This window comes from Centropristis striata, chromosome 12 (assembly GCF_030273125.1).
Source record: "Centropristis striata isolate RG_2023a ecotype Rhode Island chromosome 12, C.striata_1.0, whole genome shotgun sequence".
NCBI classification, from domain to species: domain Eukaryota; kingdom Metazoa; phylum Chordata; class Actinopteri; order Perciformes; family Serranidae; genus Centropristis; species Centropristis striata.
The window spans coordinates 28,499,778-28,520,270 of NC_081528.1; the positions used below are offsets into that span (position 1 = coordinate 28,499,778).

The following is a 20,493-nucleotide window of genomic DNA, read 5'->3' on the forward strand; positions in this document are numbered from 1 at the left end:
CTCATTTTTCTTTTGGTAATGCATTTATTGTCACAACAGATTACATTTACATGGTGTAGAGATGAGTGAAGAACAAAACTGAAATGATTTACAGCATCTTTCTTGTTTGTTTTGTGTGTGTGTCTTTTTCATCTCAATCCGACTGCATTGACAGAGTTCATGTGGAGTGCAGGTGGTGGCCAGGAGCCATAGGAGCAGTGTAAAGGTTTTGAAAGCAGTGACAGCAGCCTTTTTTGCTGCTGTATGTGCATGTTTGTGTGTGTGTGTATTCTTTGTGAGTGGGAATAGACTGGCTGGATTTACTGAGGAAGAGAAAATAGTTACCCTTTCTGCAATGCACATATTTGATCTTTTCCATGCTGTCCAAGCAGGGCAAACATTAGGGTGTACCACTGTTCATATAGCCATTAATGCCTCACATCTGCCAAATTGAAATCCTGGAATTTCTTGCTACCACATAAATCTTGGGTGTATGCGTAAAGATTCCTGAGGAAATTGTAACGTTTGAACATAAGCAATGTAACATTCTTGAGCATTTAAACTCTGTTTTTCTATAAAGTATGCAAAAAAAGTACAATCTTATCTAATTAAAAGCTTCAAAATACATGAATAACTGATACCATTCTTATGCTGATCTACTCATCCATCAAGGAATGAAAAATAAAAATTATTGACTGACAATCATTAATTGTGATTTTGAAATGGGGGAGAGAATAACCATTTATTCATGTATACTGGGTCGGAAATAAGCCTCTTTTTTTTTTACCAGTGTAAATCCAGTCATGGTCAAGTGGAGATGACTTGTGCTAAGAGCATCTATTTCTCGTGTGTTCACCAGTCTTCTTACCGAGACCCCTCATCAACATAAAACATATCCCATCAAGAAAACATGCAAAATCAAATCCCACATCTGTCCCATCTGTCACCAACATCTCTTCCTCATATCTACATGTTTTGTGACCTAAATTCTCTCTTCCTTCTTACAATCATTTACATACACTTCATTATTACAATCACTTCATTCATCCTTGAAAGAGATGTTTTTGTTTGTTTCAAGTCTGACGCACATCGAAGGAGTCAAAACATTTTTTTGCCATTTCGTGAAAGGGAGGGAGTTGGCAGGTCTTATCTGTCCTGTCTGTTTCTTTTCTTATTCACCTGTTAAAATCTCATGACAGCAAGTCGACACCTTCTCTGTCCTGGAAGGCTCCCTTAGCATGGCGTCTCAGGCGTCCTGTCCAGAAGCTCAAACTGTGCTGAAGACTGTTTTTACAAGAAGGGACAGAGCATGACAGAAAATGGAGTAAACCAATGAATGGTTCTAGTCTGTTAATAGAAATGTTTTTCTTTTCTTCTTGGTTATCCTGTTTTCATCTGTAGAGTGCTTGATCAAGTAATCCATCCAGCCCACATACAGTATGGGCCAATGAAGCCAGCAGGTGGTTTCCACTTGCAAGTTTAACCAGTGACACCAACTCTTCCATTCCTCCTCATAAAACAGAGTTTTCTTTGCATTTTTTTTAATCATCAGGCGTCCCGAAGGATTCTTCTTTCCTTTGTTTGCGGTGGTGTTTGTTAACATATATGTACATCATTGGTTACCATGGCTGGTACTGATTAGGTGTTGTTGTGGCGATAGTGTGTGAGAGGCGTCAAGGCGTCGGTTGGGGGGGTGGGTGCTGTCGTGGTGACGGTCATTGTTGGGGGAGCTCGGACGGCTGTTTCTTGGTTTTCAGAGTGTCTATGAGAGACTGGACGCCGCGTTTTACGCTGGTGGTCACCCGGCGGGTCACAGAGTCTGCAGAGGGCGAGGAAGAAGAGCCAGCACGTTGGGAGGGCGGCCGTGCCACCAGACACTTCTGATACCGCAGCTGAGGAAAAGGAGGACAGAGGGGGGTGAGTTTTTATCATTCAGGTTTTAAAAGTGCAGTATGCAATTCTTGAGGAAGAATACCATAAGATAGAAGAGAGAAAAAACTGTATTCTTTAAATAGAAAACTCTTTGGAATAGTGAGAATACAACATATTACATAATCTCATCATCATTCATTTGATAAGTGACTTACCACACAGGCTGCCTGCACAGCCTCAGACACACAGCCTGCATTGGGGTCGCACCAGAAAACATGGCACTGGAAATGCTGGCTCCCAGTGTCCATAATGAAGGCAAATGAGTGCACATCTCGTCCCACGCCCATGAAGGACAAGAAACGGACTCGACACTCCACCAGCACCTCCTCATCCTCTTCCTGCAGACACAGCAATGAGGAGAATTAGATCTGCCCTCTATTAGCTCTTCCTCTCTAATCTACAAGCACATTCACATCTTTTATTTATCTGTTACTCCTCAGGACAGCAACAAAAGCTCCCTTGCCTTTTCTTTGATGACAGCCAGAGTGGTGTCAGCAATACTCAATATGACAGGAGTCCAGTCCTCTTTGCCTGTGGAGGTCAGGAGGTTTTCTATGGCCCCATTTATGATGTCCATACCTGGGGACAAATCACAGGAGAGCTGAAGAGTGAGGCGGTGCTGGATGAGTTATGATGTGTGTGTTTCAGGATTAGCTCAGGCTTACCTATGGGCCGAGACACAGACGTCATACCCAGATACAGCACATGAAACTTCTGTACCAACTCAGTCTTTGGCATGGGAAACTCTGCAGAGAAAAAATACACACAAACACACACATTAAAACACAACACGCACAAACTGCCTGCAGGGAACTTAATCACACGACATCTTACGCAAAGTTCCAAAAGCAAAGTCCACACATGATAATTGGCTTAAACTAGAGAAATAAACAAACACTGGTGAATATTTTAATATTTTAGGGCGTTGTTGACATGATTAGGGCATGAAAAATATATTCACACAGGAGCATGCAGGCTTTCAGAGTTTTCCATATTAAAACCTAGCTGTGCCTGTTTACACAGCGGCCTGTAGGCAGAGAGGATGAGTGAATGAGGACGATCAAAGATGTTGTATCACCTGCATCTCAATCGGCACAAAAGTTAACATCGTTTACCCTCAGGACCTCGCTATTAACACACCATGCAATTAGCTGCGTAAGCTTCAGATGAGCTCTGACAAGGTAAATGCCACTGAGCGTTGTTAAATTTTAACTGCACAGTTAAAAGATTGTTAATCTTCTTTAAAGGCAAAAGTATAAAAATTGAATGCAATATTAAAGTGGGTGAAACTGAAGAATTACCCTCAAATGGTGACATTAATTATTAACTTTGCTGTGTCTTTAGTCAACATGGAGCAGGACAATGAGACCAAATGCAACATGGAATTAATTATTATTGAATCAAATTTAAATGGTTATTATTGTTAAATGGCACATTCAGTTCAGTTGGTAACTGGGCCATTTATTTACAAACCCAACAACATCTGTAATGTATAAACAAAATGTAGAGTAACAAAAGATCAGATACCAAATTCCCACAGGTGATATGCAATCACTGAAATCCCCCTTTGCCATGAAGTAAACTCACCAGTCTGTACCTTTTTAAATTGATATATAACACAAAAAAAGGATACTGTACAGGCTGTAAAGCCTTTTGAGACTGAGTGATTCTGGGCTATCTAAAAAAATTGAATTGAATTGAACTGATAGTTAGAGGGCACTTGGTCTGGCATTGATTAAGGGTGATTGTTCCCAGTTGGACATAGTGGAACAGAGATCCATGATACATGATACTCCGCTTGAATGATGGTCAGTTCAAGACTTATTTTAGGGTGAGTCGGGGACAGTTTGACAATCTGCTGTTAATTCATCCATCTGAACAATGGGGGAAAATGCAAATTATGTTGGGTGTTTTTTCTTCTTCTTGAAGTTTTTCTACTGGAGGCGTTCAGGGCGCTCCTGCAAAAATGCAAGACGCATAGTTTGATAAACCCAGAGGTGCTCAGAAATTATAAAGCAGCAAACAAAACACTTCACTTGCATTGAAAATAAATACAAAAGCCCTAACAACAGCAATCAGAGAAGCAGAGTTTTAATGCCCTCTTTAAATAAAGTGTCAAAACTTTTCATTCATGCATGTGATTGATTGTGCTGTGTTGAACCTGTAACCACACAACAATGATGTCGCGGTGTCCTCAAGAACACCTGCACATCACTTCTGCAAGGAGGTCAGAAACTGAAAGTTAAACTTTAATTAGAGAAAAGCCAGCCCTAACATAATACAATATCCTCATTTTGAGTTTCAGCCCATTTTGCACAATCCAATGCTAATTACTGAATTTCAGAGATTAACAATTCATCAAAAACTGATCTCCATGTGGTCAGTATGGACTGAATGCAGGGAATCAATGAGAGATAATGGCTTTTGCCTGGATTCACCTCCTCGGTGTTGTGCATAAAATGTCCCTAATATCTCACACATTTAGTGTGAACTGCTTAAGCACTGAAAACAGTAGTTACATAAATGATGAATAAGAGCATTTCATACGTTAATTCCATATTTAAGTAGAGCTCAGACAGGCCAGATCCAATGAGGACAGCGGGGCCATTATCCTGGTGTTGGCGCTCATCCCAAATAATTTGCTACTAATCTCCTAAAATGTGTCCCAACACGGGATTGTGCACTCCCAGCTACCCTGAAGAGATCGAATCCAGGCGAGAACAAGAACTGTTTTCAGAGAATGGACTGCTCTATCCTCTGCAAGGACAACGCCTCTCACTATGTACCAACTAGTTTTTCAGTTAAAGGACTATGCATTCACGCAAGTAATAGCTTTAAAAGATGTGAAGGATGTTTCACCAATAAGTTCTTTGATCCTGGGGTTGGGATGGGCGCCGTGGAGCACCAGGCCTCGCCTGAAAGGAACACTAATTGGGTTTTAATGAGGTCGACTGCCTCTGTAAGTGAAGAGCCGATACAGTTCTTTTATATTCTGATGCCGGAGCTCCTTTCCCCCGCGCTCAGCAGATACACACACTAGCTGAAGTTACAGCAGAGGATGAATTGTGGTGGTGCTTTTTCTCTTTCTTCCTGTAATTACTTGGGACTGAGAGGAACAAGCGGTGGGACTTAGCGAAATAGGAAACGGTGAATAGAATTAGCGCTGGGAGGATAAAGCTCAGTGATCATGGAGCGAGGAGTTGTTCTGAAGTCAGCGTTATCTGGCTGTAATTGAACCAAACACTGCTATCTGTTCTATTAACAAATGTTCACAGTCGCCCCTGAGGCGATAAGGTCATTTTTTAAAACACATATGGCTATGGTTTCAGATGTGGAGGAATGCTATAATGTGAGACAAGAAATCACAGCAGAGTAGATTGTACGTGGCTGACAAATCCAATTCTCTCATGTGGGAACTACAAAAGAAGAAGACTCAAAGAAGATCACGTGTGTGTGTGTGTGTGTGTGTGTGTGTGTGAGTGTACCTTGTAGGGGTACATCGGAGCCGGTCTGGGAGGAGCTGCCAGCTGCAGCCTTGGCACTTTTCCTTTCAGCCATAATCTAGAGAAGAAAGGAGTGGGAAGCAAGAGGGATGATAAAAAAAATATATTTTTAAAAACACAATAAGAGAAGTGGAAGAGATCAGAATGGAAATGGGGAGAAGAGAAGAAAAGGTGTGGTTGAAAGCGGACACCACATTGGTCATATAAGCTTAGGTTGTCTCAAAAATAAACAACAGAAAAAGTATTTTATGAGCACATTTAAGGAATAACGCTGGTAACATTCTATATTTTTGTTATTGTTAACAAAACCCATGAAAAGACGTTTTTTCCTTTCATCGGTATTTTCCCACTTGGGCTGAACAATTCATCAGAATGAATGAAATCGCAATATAGAATAGTGCAATATACAAGGTGTAATATCTCTTAAAGGTCAAATGTGTGTCAAAATTGTGTTGCTGCAGAGATCTCCCAGCCTACACATCTTATTTTACAGACTTGAGAAAATGCTTTGCTTGGTACAGATCCTTTAAAAAATAAAAATAAAAAATCACACCATGAAGGGAAAACCGATTAGATACTTTTTTCCGAATCGTTCAGCTCCATTTCCCACTTCCCAAATGTGTTGGTCTCCCCTGAAGATGAAAAACTGTCTCAAATATACAAAAATATATACTTAAAAAAAACAAAACTGTGTAGTTATGAGGGGATTATTTTTCAGCCATGGATTTGTTGCTCTATTGAACAAACTATCTTCTTAGTCATGTCACCAAGTGCAACATTAACATAGGTAATACTATTTATTAGATCTATACATGGTAGCTTTGGGTCTTTTCGTGGCAAAATATTAAATATACCCAGCCTTCACTTTTTAAATCCGCTCTTTAAGGTGGTATATCTAAGTTTAACTGAATACTTAAAAGAAATCTTTCTTTGTCTCGCTTCTGCTCTTCTGGTGCAGTGCACACACTCTTTAAAAAGTGTTGAATAGTCTGCATGGCCCCTGCACTGAGCTGCTGCACTCTTCCTGCTACAGATACTTGATTAATTGTAGGTGTCATTAATCAAAGTCTATGGTGAGTCTGCAACTCTGCTCACAGGGGAACATGCAAGAAGACGCATGCACACTCTCTCTCTCTCCCTCTCTCTCTGTCTCTCTCTCTCTCTCTCTCTCTCTCTCTCTCTGTCTCTCTCTCTCTCTCTCTCTCTCTCTCTCTCTCTCTCTCTCTCTCTCTCTCTCTCTCACACACACACACACACTCGCTCAGAGTGCTGCGCAGCTGCAAGACTCAGGTCACCAAGTTTCTCCGCTGCAGTAAAAAGAAAACTAATAGTGTGTGTTTAAAATAGGCGGTGCGAAAAGTCATGGTCTCCAACGCATATAGACATAAAGACACACATTCTTTCTTCAATTCAGGGTGGGGGATAAGAAGAAATTAATGGAGAAAAAAATGTCTTTCTCTATATGGGTCAACGTGTCTCTAAGGGAGAAGATCTGTAGTTCCAGGTAGATTCATCCTTTACAAGGTCACTGCTGGTCTGAGGACAGACTGCTTTCTCTTTGTGTACAGAAGAGTAACATGTCGATGTGTCAAACAAATCAAAGGAATGGACCCTCTTAAACCACCATCAATTTGTTTAAATGCAGATAATATGACACCATTCAATCATCTGAAAAGAAACTATTCTGAGTATTTAACTAATGATAAATATTACCAAATATTGCTGTCAATTTCATCATAATATCCACTGTATTCATTCGGTAAAAAAACAGACCAGTTAACACCCTGATATGCATATGCTTTTAAAATTAGAATCTACTTACTGTATGTGTATGTTTTGAATAGATATCAGTGTGACTCATGTAGTGTTGATTTCCTCAATGAAAAGTATGAAAAATATTTGCTCACAATCTCTTTTATGCAACAAATATAATATTAAAACTAAATACTAGACTACAACTAAAATTACATTTATTATTTTTTTGTCAACAAATAAAAACTGAACAATAATGTGAACGTTGAACAAATAGACAAATGAACATTGTCTGTGGAATCACACCCTGCTGCTCCTGATGAGGAAAACAGTTTCCTCCACAGCCCAAAACATCTCTTGTTCAGAAATGTATTTAGCTGTTTGACCTGTTGCACCACCATTAATAATAAGCATCTAACATTGAGTAATGTCAGTAATGTTATCTGACGAAACAGATTTATGGACTAAATGCTTCCACTGAGGAAAGTCTATGACTTAACCTCATGATGAGAACAACACCTGTAAACATGGTCACTGTACAAAGATGGCAAAGCATTTTGGTCCATTCAAGTTACTGTATGAAAAAGAGAATTTAGAATTTTTATGACTCAGAACTGAATGATGTCACATGCAGATATCTATAGACCTGCAAGCAGAATCTGCTCAGTTACCTCCTGCACACCTTCAGAGTGAGAAGAATACTTAATCTATACTGACTGTTACAAACCTTCCAGCAAGTCTGTATGTTAATTTTCAATTTGAAGTTTCAAGACCTTTTCATGGCTCAACCTTTAGACGCTGTACAGGAGCCTTTTGGATCCAGTGAGGGGAAGAAAAACCTTGTTATTCTCTCTCAACAAAAGTTGTCCTGTCACACACCAGCTGCTCACTGCACAAGGCATTAGAAGCATGCAAGGGTATCAGCATCCTTCATAAAGATGCCTGTCAACCAAAAAAAATATCAACCCTACAGGGTGAAGTTCACTGACATTAGTTTGGCCCTCCCACTATCCAGAATGAACATGCAACCTTGTGCACACACAGCTCCAGGGGCAACAGGTTGGTCACAACGGCCCACCTGGTGTCCATGAAGCTCACATAAAGGGTTTCAGCTGCCTCTGAATCATATGATGGAGCTTCAGATGGTGGTGTCTCCAGTGAGAAATATTCAGAGGCTGATGAAAACTATGACTAAGCTTTAGCCCCCGCTGTGGTCTTTGACAGAGCTGCAGGTCCCAGTGATTCAAAGGACAGATCCTGATACTGTCTGTTCCAGTAACAGAGACATCACCAGTACTACTCACGATGACATGACTTCATTGACTTACAGGAGGGAGTCTCAGGCAATGCTACTTCAAGTGATGAAGACATAAAGTCGACACTACTTCTCAGCTACAGCCATGATTTACTCAAATGATCGAGCTACAGCTGCTGTTACACCTACTGATCTAGAAATGTCAAACTTGACCCTGATGGAGCCCGGCAGGACAATCTGTTTCTGAGGATCTGCAAATGATTCTGCCAAACGTAGAATAACTCAAAAGGGCTGACTACAGCATGGTCAAAGCACACTTGCAGTCATGTATGACCTTTAAAACTCTTTTCGTGTAGCTGCAAAGACCAACGCAAACATCGGTTTGACAGTTTGATATTTTCCTTTCCTTGAAATTAACTTTGCCTGTCTTTGATTTATTATAGCGCCCAAGGTAGTGTGAACAGTGGATATGTGACAGGAGAGGTGCAAACAGGTGGAAGGTTAATGGTGAGTTGGTGGTATTTTGGTGGTAACTGTTGCTTAGAGTTTCTGCTGCAACCAGTTGCTGCCAATAGAAAAAGATTGCTTACTGCATACCATAATCTGCTGTGCATGATCCTACTGTTGGATGGGTTGGGGTAGGGTTATCATCAACAATGTGTAAAATCTGGAAATATGTAATCCTGTTTTATTTATCAGGTATTTGGAATTCAACACACACACACACACACACACACACACACAGAAAACTCTTTTCTCGCTCTGTAACCTGAATGTTGTCTCCTCTCCATGCTCTTAAAACGTCCCTCTATCTCCCTCCTCAGCTCTTACTTCTCCAGTAAAAGATAACATAAATCTCATCAGGGCACTGCCAATGTCTTTTGAACTCCTGGCTATTAGAAATATACAACATGCATGTAGGAGTAGCATCTAAGTAACAAACTAAAAAAAAGTACCCAAGGGTTACTACATCAGCAAACTTTTTTCTCTCTCTCTTCAACAGTCACCCTGATTAAAGCTTGATAGCTCGTTTCAGAGCAGCAGATAAGCTCATTCATGCGGAGGCAGCGTGGTAATGACACCCACCTTGGAGCAGATTTCGTGGAGACTTGTGGCGATGGCAGCGGCAGGAGTATCACATCGGAACACGTGGCACTTCAGCACCCGCGTGTTTTTGTCTCTCGCCACGTAGGCAAAGTCCCTAAAAACATGGACAGAAGACACACAAGAATGATCACAAACGACTCTCTAATGCAAGAAACAAACAAGGAACTACAGCAGATGTAGCAAACATTTGGCTTAGTCAAAGGGGCTGTAAGTAAGAATCTCTGGTGTCCCATAATGTAGATGATTCAGTAATTATCTCAGCAGGTGTGTGATCGTCCTACTCTTTATACTTATTTATAACTATTTAAATTTCAGTGACTTGTGCAAGTTTCTTTATACATTTCCCAGTTGCCCTGTAACTTTTATGCTCATAAGTAAAAGGAAAATAACAAACCATAATAGATTTCACAATCACGTAATGGAGAAAAAAACAAATCATTTTGATTAATGTGGAAGAAGTACATCAAGAAAACAGAAATCAGTGAGCTTGCCTCACAAGAAGGGAATTATTTGTGTGTCTAATAAGATGGAGATGGAAGAGAACAACAGCGTTTTTGCAGTCATGTGACTATTATGACGCGTGAAATTCAGATTGAGGGCAGGAAGTGATAAATCCATATGCTGCACAAACTGGAAATAGAGAAAATTGAAATTACTACCTAAAAGGGTTGGATAAACATGCACGCAGTAGGTATTTTCAACCTGCCTCCAGATGCCTGCCTTCCATCTGGAAAGTGCACCGGTGTAAGATGTCATATGCAAAGAAATTATTGTGGCTACAAAACATGATAAATAACCTCATTGCATTAATGGGCCCATTACAGGATTCTATCTCTTTGTAAATTTACCTTAATGACATTCATTCCATGTAATGTATGTTGGAGAGTCAGGTTTTATCCACTTAATGTTAATACTGAATAGCTGCTACTAGCTGGTTTTTCAGCAAATAGAGTACAGTTTTCCTCCAAAAGCTTCCTGGAATTACTCCTTGGAGAGCCACCTTTGGACAATGTTGCATATTAGGTTAAACACATCTTCCCAGAAGGGCACCTATCTGAGGGCCAATATGCGGATATGATTTCTAATTTCTATTTTATATTCCCTTCAGCATTTTTTACTTTAGTTTCATGGGTTCAATTCTGGCATGATCAGCAGGATTCTAAAATGTAATATATTAGGGTCAATTTGAAATTCCTCGCATGTTTTGAGGCCACACTTTATTCTCATTCCCCCGTATCAACAAGCGTTCTATTAGAGCTGGTTTTACATCTTTTCTGAATTCTGTATGTGTTGTCAGGAGGTGACTTTTTTTGCAAACATCAAAAAAAGTCTGTCCTTGGACATGTCTTCTGTTGGGAAACTAAAACTTTCCATTCCCCAGTCTGCACCTGTCAGCGTTGTCAGCTGTTTGACTATGGAATAAAGAGCCAGAAAAATAAATTGCAAGAAATTTAAAAAATGACACAATTATTATTACACCGTTTTGCATCATGCTATATTTACTTCAACTTCTTGTTGCTCTCATTAGCACCTTCACTTGTGAAAATGTTGCTTCGTTATTTGTGTCATTTACAGGCTGCCATAAGCTTTGAGGGTGTTGCTCTAATTCGTTAACACCAGTAAAGATTACTTAAAGCCCCTTTAACAAAGCGTTTGTACTCCGAACTCATCAAACACTGATGCTTGGTCCGTTTAAACGAACACAATTTATGTTGAAAAGCTGCCTCATCCTTGACAAGTCCCAAACTGACGGTATAGTAGTACCTAGAGTGTCATATTTGAAGTGAAGGGCCACCGACCAAGCTTCTGAATTTGAGTTGTTTGCTCTACTTCTTTGGCTACAATGACACACACAGGCACAAATAAGCACACAGGAAGGCAGATGTGCATGAGGAAACTACTGTATGTGCTGAATGCTTCACAGTGGTGCAACGTGGGAGAAAAGTGAGGAGTGAGAGGGTGAGACTGAGAGAGAAAGCTCTGCTGAGAAAGAAACTTTCTTCAGAAAGTGGGTGGTAGATAAAACACGGCTACATGTGGGATATACTTCACACACACACACACACACACACACACACACACACACACACACACACACACACACACACACACACATGCACACACCTAAGATGAAAGACAGACATGTTTCTTCCTCATTAACAGGTGTGATGAGCTGCAGAACAAAAAGGTAGGAGGATGTGTTTCCCGCCAGGACTTAAATGATTGAGTAAACAGATAAAGCAGAATGACAGAGGGGAGTGGGGACATGCAGAGAAGCCAACTGGACAGCAGTGTCACCAGATGCACACACACATACACACACACTCCCAAATAACCATACACACAAACAGAAATATGGCATTTATCACAGCGGGCTCTTTGTGTTTATGAGTCCATTATCCGGACTGTCTCCTCTGCTTAATTGTGTGCTCACACACTTTGGGTCGATAATGCTCTGTGCCTGTGGCCACAAAGGAAAGTGCAATGATGTGTGTGTGTGGTGTGTGTATGCATCCAATGCGTTTTGTTCAGGGACATTTGAGCAGTGTGTCACCAAAGCAGCATGAGTGGCCTTGCTTCTACTACAAATGGTTCTTTTATGACTTCTGTACCCTCTCTGGGGGATCAAAATGCTATAAAACAGCATGCAACTCTTAATAGGAAATAGCCCGTGGCCGGTCTGGCTCGCTGATGATTTAACACCAATGATTTAGACCTTCAGTAGATGCTGCTGCACTCCTGTAAAGAGCAACAGTGACTCTGGGCGAAGCAAAGCCACTGATTTGATACCTGAGGTGACAGATGTGATTGCACAAGAGGGGGGCGGTGGCACAACGATTACTGAAAACAATAGAGAGGCACGATCACACTCGAACACGCCACAAAGAGCAGTTACCTTTCTCTGGGTCCCGGGAAGCAGAGGGGAGGTGAGAAAAATGAGGGAAGGAAATGAGGAGAAAAAGGAGGGTGGTGAGGGAAATAGTGAGGAAGGAATACATGGGTTAGAGAAAGAAAGCAGGATGGGAAATTAGGAGACAAGAAGAATGTAAGAATGAATTATGCCAAAAAATAGATAAAAAGGGAGTGGAAGGTGGAATAGAAAAAGAAAGAGAAACGTTAATACACACGACATACTGAGTCAGAAACAGACACAATGCTCTTTCACCTCAATCTTCCTATGAGGTGTGTGTGTGTGTGTGCGTGTGTGTGTGCACTAGAGCTCAGGTCTGTGTACTTTTCATTTCCATGGCTTAGCGTTCCGCTACATTATGACACAGCACACCTTTCCCGTTAGATGTACAACATACTACACACACACACACACACACACACACACGCACACACACACACACACACACCTTGTTGTTACTACACCGTTCCCTCCCCCTCCTCCCCATTTCCCTCTACCTATTTCTCCTCTCAATCTCTCTTTCATCCTCCCCTTTGCATTCGCTCTTTAATCTTCCTCTCCCTCTCCTCGGCTCTCTCACTCGCTTTTCTTTCCACAACAGGAGAAGCCCCCAAAAAAAGAACAAAGATGCAACACAGAATGATTCATATCAACAGTGTAACTCATCACAGCCGCTCTCCTCCATATTATAGTCTGCGACAATCTATTATCAGGAATACTAGAAAGGAGGCGCTGGCTGAAAAAAGAACAGAGGGCTAATTCAAACATTGACTCCCTTTGATTCTTTGATAAACCACTTAGTAAGAAGCACGGGTGTGTGTGGTGTGTGTGTGTGTGTGTGTGTGTGTCTGCATGTATTAAAATGCATCTCTTTCTCTCTGTGTTTGAGTTTCATTCATGATTTTCTTTGCATCGAGTCCATTTACTTGCCATTCTACTTCCTTCGACTCCATTTCTAATGCAGACTCCATGCCTTCTTCACTGTCGGTCACTTTGGTGGAATTGGATTTTAAATGTCAAAATTCTGAATGGCCCAAAAGCTGCTCTCGACATACCTCTGCAATGTACCCCTTTCTTCTATTTTTTAAAACTAATTTGCATATGACGCTGAGCCAGTGATTTTTTACACCTGAAAACTGAGCATTTCAAAAGCAGGAATATTGAAATTTTGGAATAAAATTAGTTGAAGACCCAATTGTAAAATGCTGTAGTGTAGGTTCTGTATGTATGAATACTGTGAAAAATCACATAAGACTGGGAGGAGGCTTAAAGAGACAGGTGCTACAACACAGTGTTTCAGCCAGAGGGTGAATACACCCTGATTCCAAAAAAGTTGGAATGTTGCCTAAAATATAAATAAAACAGAATGCATTCATTTTCTGTTAGTTTGTGGCATAAATTCAATTGAAAGATGTAAAAAGAAAGTATATTTCAAGGTGCCCTTCCCATTCTCCCTGTGTTTATTCCTGCCTGCTGCATTCACACTTGAGCCAATAGTGCAGTGTTTAGTGTGTTGTAGTAAGGCGGTAATTTCCCTTAAATGGCCCATTTTATGACATCCTGTCATTTACTTAAACTCGCCAATATATCACAAGATTTTTTTCTTCTACAGTTATAGTTTAAATGATCTCAGCAAGTTTCTTCTGTGCCTGTTCCACAGTTAGTTCTAATATATTCTGTTATTGTCCTGTTTTTCCTTCAGTGCCCTTTCAGTACCAATCAGTCACTTTTGTATTGATTTGACACTTTACAGTTGAAAAAAGTATTTTGAGAGCTTTAAGAAAGGAAACCCCTTTCACACATAAAATGTGTTTTCAAATAGGCGGCTTAGTGTAAAGACAGAAAGAGAGGAAAAAGAAGAGAGAGAGAGAGTTGTTGGCTTTCTTTGGCATTGAGGAGCAGTTATCCCTGACCTCAGTTAATGGAGGGGGTGACACATGGTACAGAGAGGCAGGCGGCCAATCAACAAACAACAGAAGATGAATGACACATAGACCTCAGAGATGTAGAAAGAGGTTTTGGCAGGAAAGTGAGGGGGGAGGATAGATAGATAAAATGTCGAGAGAGGGGAATGATAAAGGCAGGAGGCCAGAAAACCAAAATGAAAAGGTGGGAGTGAAGCAGAGAGGAATGGGAACAAGGTGTGAGACTCACTAGGGGCTTGATGGCGGAGGAAGAGGTGGAGAGTAAAAGGAGAGGTAAAAAGAGTTACGAGATGAAAGGTATGAAAGCAGAGAGATGAGTTAAAGCAATACTCCCACCACTCGTGTTCTTTCTCTCTCTCTCTCTGAGCTCCATATATTTCCAGAGCTGAATAAAGGATGACTGACTCACTACTACCAATCTGTCTTTGATCCTGATGGCTGTGAGGCAGAATCGCCTGGAGATGATGCGTACAACTCACAGATTAAATGAGGTCACGGCTGCAGATATATAAGGTGAACCGGGTGTAAGAAAGTGTCTGCAGCACTGACATCAGCCCACCATTGGTAGTACAAACAGCACTGGGTGTAGTAGAAACATTAGCATATGTACACTTGAAGGAAAATCCCACCCTTACATACTGAAGCATGGCATCCCCACATTTCAGTAATATGCTCAGATCTCCTATACTTGAAATGATTCTCTCATTCATTGAATAAATAAAAAGCAACCAAATAAAGTGTAGAAATATCCTATACTGCTGACAAATGCTGATGACTAATGTAAGAAGAAAGAAAAAAATCTATAATGCACAAAGCTGTAAAGCACTGATTCTGCTGGTTGTGAAATTGATGTCTTTGCCTCCATTCTAATGGTTTTCAGCATGAAATAAGACTATTGATTGTTAGTGTAAATGCAAGATCGCTGCAACCAAAGCCTCACGTTTGAGATGATGGTTTATGAGCTGTGGCGACAAGCTGAAGTTAGGGGGAATGTCTTACAACTGCATGCAAAATGAGATCTCTTCCAGATTTTTATCACTTTAATTCAACTTTGTTTTTATCTGGGCATCACCCATTGGACTCTGCCTTGAAATTGGCATTTTGGCTGTTGCCATCTTATTTTTTGAACACCATCCAACCAGGTTTTTTGAAACCAGTGCATGCACAGAACGGATCAGGAGCCGGAAAGACTCTATCCTACCGAGCTTGCTTGCTTGGTTAGAAAGGTGCACCTGCAATTCAAAATGAACAGCCGACTCCTTAGGATGACTTTCAGCCCAACTGAACACTGAACAGCATATATTTAAGTGACTTAAATATCACAATGACTTTAATAAATGAAAAACACACTATGAAAGGGGTTAACTAAAACACATATTGTTGAGGTAGGAACATGTCAATCACAAGTAGCTCCACCCCAAAAAATAACATGCATTATCGTCTATTTTACTCTACATGGGACCATAATTTACTTAATGAACATCATGATGCATTGAAGAAGACTTGAAACTATTAAGATTGACACAATATTAGGAAAGTGTTTACTGAGGAATTAAATCAAGTACGATTTAGAGTCATTTTCTAATTTACTTAATTACAATCAGACTCCAGTGTGGCAATTATTAAAAAAACAACAACAACAACAAAAAAAACAGGTCTGAGGGTTGGATTCAACTTGTGACTCGTGTGACTTATAACAGGGACTGGACTTGACTTGTTTGACTCTCACCACATTAACTTTAGACTTGCTTGAGACTTGCACACATGTGACTTCCACCTCTGCTATTTGCAAATGTAATGACAATAATGTTTAATTGAAAAGCAAGTAGTTTGGACAAACTTTACGGAATGGCATCACCATGCATCTTCAGGTGCTAAAACACCGTAATAAAACTAAAGTGTCCACAACCGCTGCAGTAAAAGAGGCTTTTTAAGAGGCAGTGAAAACAACACAAATGTAAGTATTCCCCAGGATGCTCTGCTGTGCTTCTTCTCTTCTGCTCTGTAGCTTCCAGTATCGCTCAGTAGAGACTCGTGTCCTCTCCAAACCATCTGTCACACGCACACACAAACACACATAGCTCCGTGGCATCACGCACACTTCACACAGACTTCAATTATCAAACAGCTTTACAGAGTGTCTGGGTAGTGCCGGCCGCTATGCTAATGCACTTACATATGCTAATTGCGCAGGCAAATGCTGATTAGAAATGTCTGAGGAGGAAGTTCTTGTGACTCTCCTGTCAGCAGAAAGGACACAGGGAGGCAGTGAGGGCCAGGTGTGTGTACAGTGTGTGTGCAGGGAAATATGTTCTACTTATTGATTTGCACTGAACTAACTCTATGATTACTGACAGTGTTGTGACATTGGCTGGAGTCCAGAGTGGATGTGGATCTGATCCAGTTTCAGAGCAAGTTTCAACGCTGAACTGTGACGGCTGGAGTGGAGACAACAGCTGGATAGTGATTTAGAGGAAAGCCCTTTCATCACACTGTAAAGAGAATACAAAACACCTTGCAGGTATATTTATACTTAGCAGCTGTTTCCCTCCAATTATTCTCTTTTAAAAAGCTGATTATTCTTGCGGCGGTTGCATGAGACTCTTTGTTTCATAAGCTCACTTAAAAACCTGATGCAGCGTGAAATCCTCCTCACTAAAGCAAAGCACTCTGCAATTTCTTCTAGATTATTAAAATTATCAGCACAAAGGCAATATGAACACATAAAGATGACAGCTCTAATAATATTCATGAGAATTATAATAAGCAGTAAAAGATAAATCCACCCTAAAGCTCATTTTGTAAGAGCTGAAAAAAAAGTGACATTTCTACTGTCACGGCCTTCAAATGCATTTTTCAATTTTTGATTAATTCAAAATTCTTTTGATGGACCCTCTTAATCTTCATGTATTCTGTCGTAAAATTCTCCATTTTCATATGTCCAAACTAAATAATCATTGCTATGCACGGTTGTGAGGAAACTGTTTTTTCAAATTGGACCCCTGAGTGCTGATAAATGTGTTTGCAGAGAACAGCGTATGTTGCTTTTGACTGAAGTTAATTGTGGTTTATTGTAATGGAATGCAGAATATGGTGATAAAAGGGCCAATAAAACTCAAAGATAAAACCAGAAAGAAGAGATGCAAAGTAAACACTTTACAGAGCCAGTAATAGGACTCTACAGAGCTGCTGACAGATGGCTTAGTTTTACAGTACTGCACTATTGATGCAATGTTAGTGTCCGCTAACTTGTATTAACAGTTGTGTCATTAGTGTGCTGGAATATCCAAAATTCTAATTAGAGCTTGACTAATAGTGTAATTTTTTTAGACTGATACCATTATCAATATTTAAAAGCCAAATGTTCTCTTAAAAATAGCTCTGCTACTCACTTTTAGTACCAGGTCTTTTTCTTTATTTTTTTGTTTTCCCCTGCAATATTCTCAGCTGATCAGCATAAGGTAGCTGATGGCAGGTTGTGCAGGATGTTTGAGGTGTCTAAAAATAGTCCCATGCAGGTACTAGCCACAACTTTTGCCAATGGAAAGCCCCAAAAACAAACAAAAAACAAGTCGATTTGAGTACAGCCATGTGGCACATGATCAGCTTTTTTTCAAGGATGCTCTTAATATGTGTGCCTTCTATTTGTACTGAGCAAAACATTTAACAGTTGAAAAAAACTTGTCAGTGCTCTCTTATTAGTACATATTTGTACTTATATTACACTCAATGCCAAAGTTTCTCCCTTTTTGTTTTTGTTTTTCCTTGTTCCTTGGAATCCTGAGAGTTAGATGAGAAATTCAAGACCATTCACATGTCTGGAGGCAGTTAGATTAGCTTCACATTAAGAATGGAAACAAGCTATCTAAAAAAATTCACCAACCAGAACCTCAAAAGCTCACTTATTCATTTGTTGTGCTGTGTCTTATTAGTTTCATCCATGTAAAAATGTAAAAATGACAATCTATGGTTTTAGGGGCACAAATCCTGGTAACTGTGACAACCTGAGTCTGGAGAGTCACTGCACCTGGTTGTTGTTCACCAAGAAATAGTTACAGCTGTAATGAGTAAAATGAGTAAAACAATGAGACACTCTGTGTTAATCAGTGGGCGTGTTTTTGAATTTTGGACAGAGCCAGAGTAGATGTTTTCAGGTTTTTTTTGCTAAGCTAAGGAACTTGCCAGACTCTAGCTCCGTACTTGAAACAGGAGGATGGGAGTATCAATCTTCTGATTTCTCTCAAACTGTACAAGAAACTCAAATTTACAAAACTATTCCCTCAATAGTGAAGCGGCACAGTGACAGAAAAGTGTCTACAGAGCAGGATTTTGGAGTTAATTTGGATCTCACTAAAAGCAGCTCCAGTAAAACCACAGATGCACTGGAGTGCTTAAAGTCTGTGTGACAACGGAGCTGGGAAAACCCCCTGCGACCTGGTGAATTAGTCATGGCCCACAGCCATTAGGCCTAATGTAGAATGTCTGTGCGTAATTACCTCTCTACACCGTAAACTTGTTTACAGCACCAAGATGAGCAGCAAAAATGAACACCAAGGGCCAGAGGGTGAATCGAAGGAGGAGGAGGCACCACATGACATACACTCCCTGTCTCTCTATGCAAACATGCACACACAATCACCAATATTGCCCAAGGCAGCCAAGAACTAGGACAAAATCAAGTCGAAATAAAAATAAAACTGTTGTCTACGGTTTATTAAGCAGCGTGCGCGGCACACAGAGCTGCATGTGTGATTTGAGCAGACAGTTGATGTTGTTTACAGCAAAAGCATCAGCATCAGTTTGATTCAGCCTCAGCGCCTCTGCATCATTTCTAAGAAAACGCACAGATTTACAAAGCTGATGGTGAAAATGGTACTAAAACGGAGAAACACACAACCCCAGTTTATGTTCATGCAGCTTTGTGACCCAATTCCAAACATTCGGTGTGGCAGAGAGGCAAATGAGAGAGGGAGGGGCAACACACAGCGCCCGTGTGTCAACACTCGTCGTATTTCATTACATATTTAAGAGCAGAGGTAGGTGGGTGGGTGGGATGGAGAGACAGAGTGAGAGTGTGTGTGTGTGTGTGTGTGTGTGTGTGGGAAATGAGGGATGTGGGGGAGAAAGAGTGATTCTGGGTGGGCGAGAGAGGGAGAAAGAGGATGTCCTGCTGTTCTCCCTGCTCTTGATCATTTATACATCACACTGCTCTGGAGTGTGTGTATGTGTGTGTTTTTGTACACAACTGCCGATATTCTCAACTGAGAAGGAGCTTCAGTGAGATGTCACTTCAGCATGACGCCCCCATGCATGATCTTACTAATGTGTGTGTCTGCGTGTGTGTGTGTGTGTGTTTGAGAGAGAGTGAGATAAAGAGAGTGTGTGGGAGAGCGCAGGGATTTGGTGTCGAGTTAGTGAAGAGTTATGCCAAGCTCTACTCTCAGTGCAGTCGGATCATACTGTATGCATGTAACCTAATTAGCTGCATGTGCCATAAATCATTATGTTTCCTGCACATAGAATACAGTAATTAGCTGTCTTTCTCTCTTTCATTCTACTAAATGAAAATTTTAAAGGTTCAACTCACCCAATTTACATTTTTCTAACTGGATTGATTCATTAATCTTTTAAGTTCTGTTCCAAGCAAAAATGCCAAACTTTCCACAGTTTTAGCTGCTTTTTTCTGTCTCATGTGATGTGTGAATTAATCATTTTTGGGTTTTGAACTGTTTGTCAGAAAACAGAAGACTTGTGCTGTGTCTATTTGGAAACTTCAGCTACTTAGTTAGTTCACCTCTGTGCAATACACTGTGCACACATACTTACTTGTGTAGTGCATGATTTGTGACAGGGTTGTGTCTCAAATTGCTCACTGTTGTTATGCACTCATCAGCTCTGAGCCAGTGAGTCCCAGACAACACATTTTATTCGCAGTAATTCAATTCAGACTGATAAATTAACCCATTAACAGCTTCTATCCGACAGTGGTACTTAGTGAACAATACATATTACAAAGGGATCTTGTTATATATTCCATTTTAATAATGACACTGTCTTTAAAACGGCCACTGCTTTAATTTGACTTGTTAAATGTTATTTTGTTCGATTTGTTTAACCCTTTCCATGAAA

At 40.5% G+C, this 20,493-nt stretch overlaps 1 protein-coding gene across 3 annotated transcripts in view; it reads right to left on the minus strand.

The window, feature by feature from the left end:
* Nucleotides 1–4: 4 nt before the first annotated feature.
* The window catches only part of LOC131981457 (amyloid beta precursor protein binding family B member 2), a 41,576-nt gene continuing 21,087 nt past the window's right edge, over nucleotides 5–20,493 (minus strand). For all 3 annotated transcript variants that reach the window (XM_059345727.1, XM_059345728.1, XM_059345729.1), the window contains 6 exons: nucleotides 9,508–9,622; nucleotides 5,397–5,472; nucleotides 2,577–2,657; nucleotides 2,375–2,490; nucleotides 2,067–2,249; nucleotides 5–1,871 (listed from right to left, as the gene is read on the minus strand). In XM_059345727.1, coding sequence (XP_059201710.1) covers nucleotides 1,695–1,871; nucleotides 2,067–2,249; nucleotides 2,375–2,490; nucleotides 2,577–2,657; nucleotides 5,397–5,472; nucleotides 9,508–9,622 — 748 coding nt within the window. In that variant the 3' untranslated portion in view covers nucleotides 5–1,694. The remainder of the gene's footprint in view (nucleotides 1,872–2,066; nucleotides 2,250–2,374; nucleotides 2,491–2,576; nucleotides 2,658–5,396; nucleotides 5,473–9,507; nucleotides 9,623–20,493) is intronic.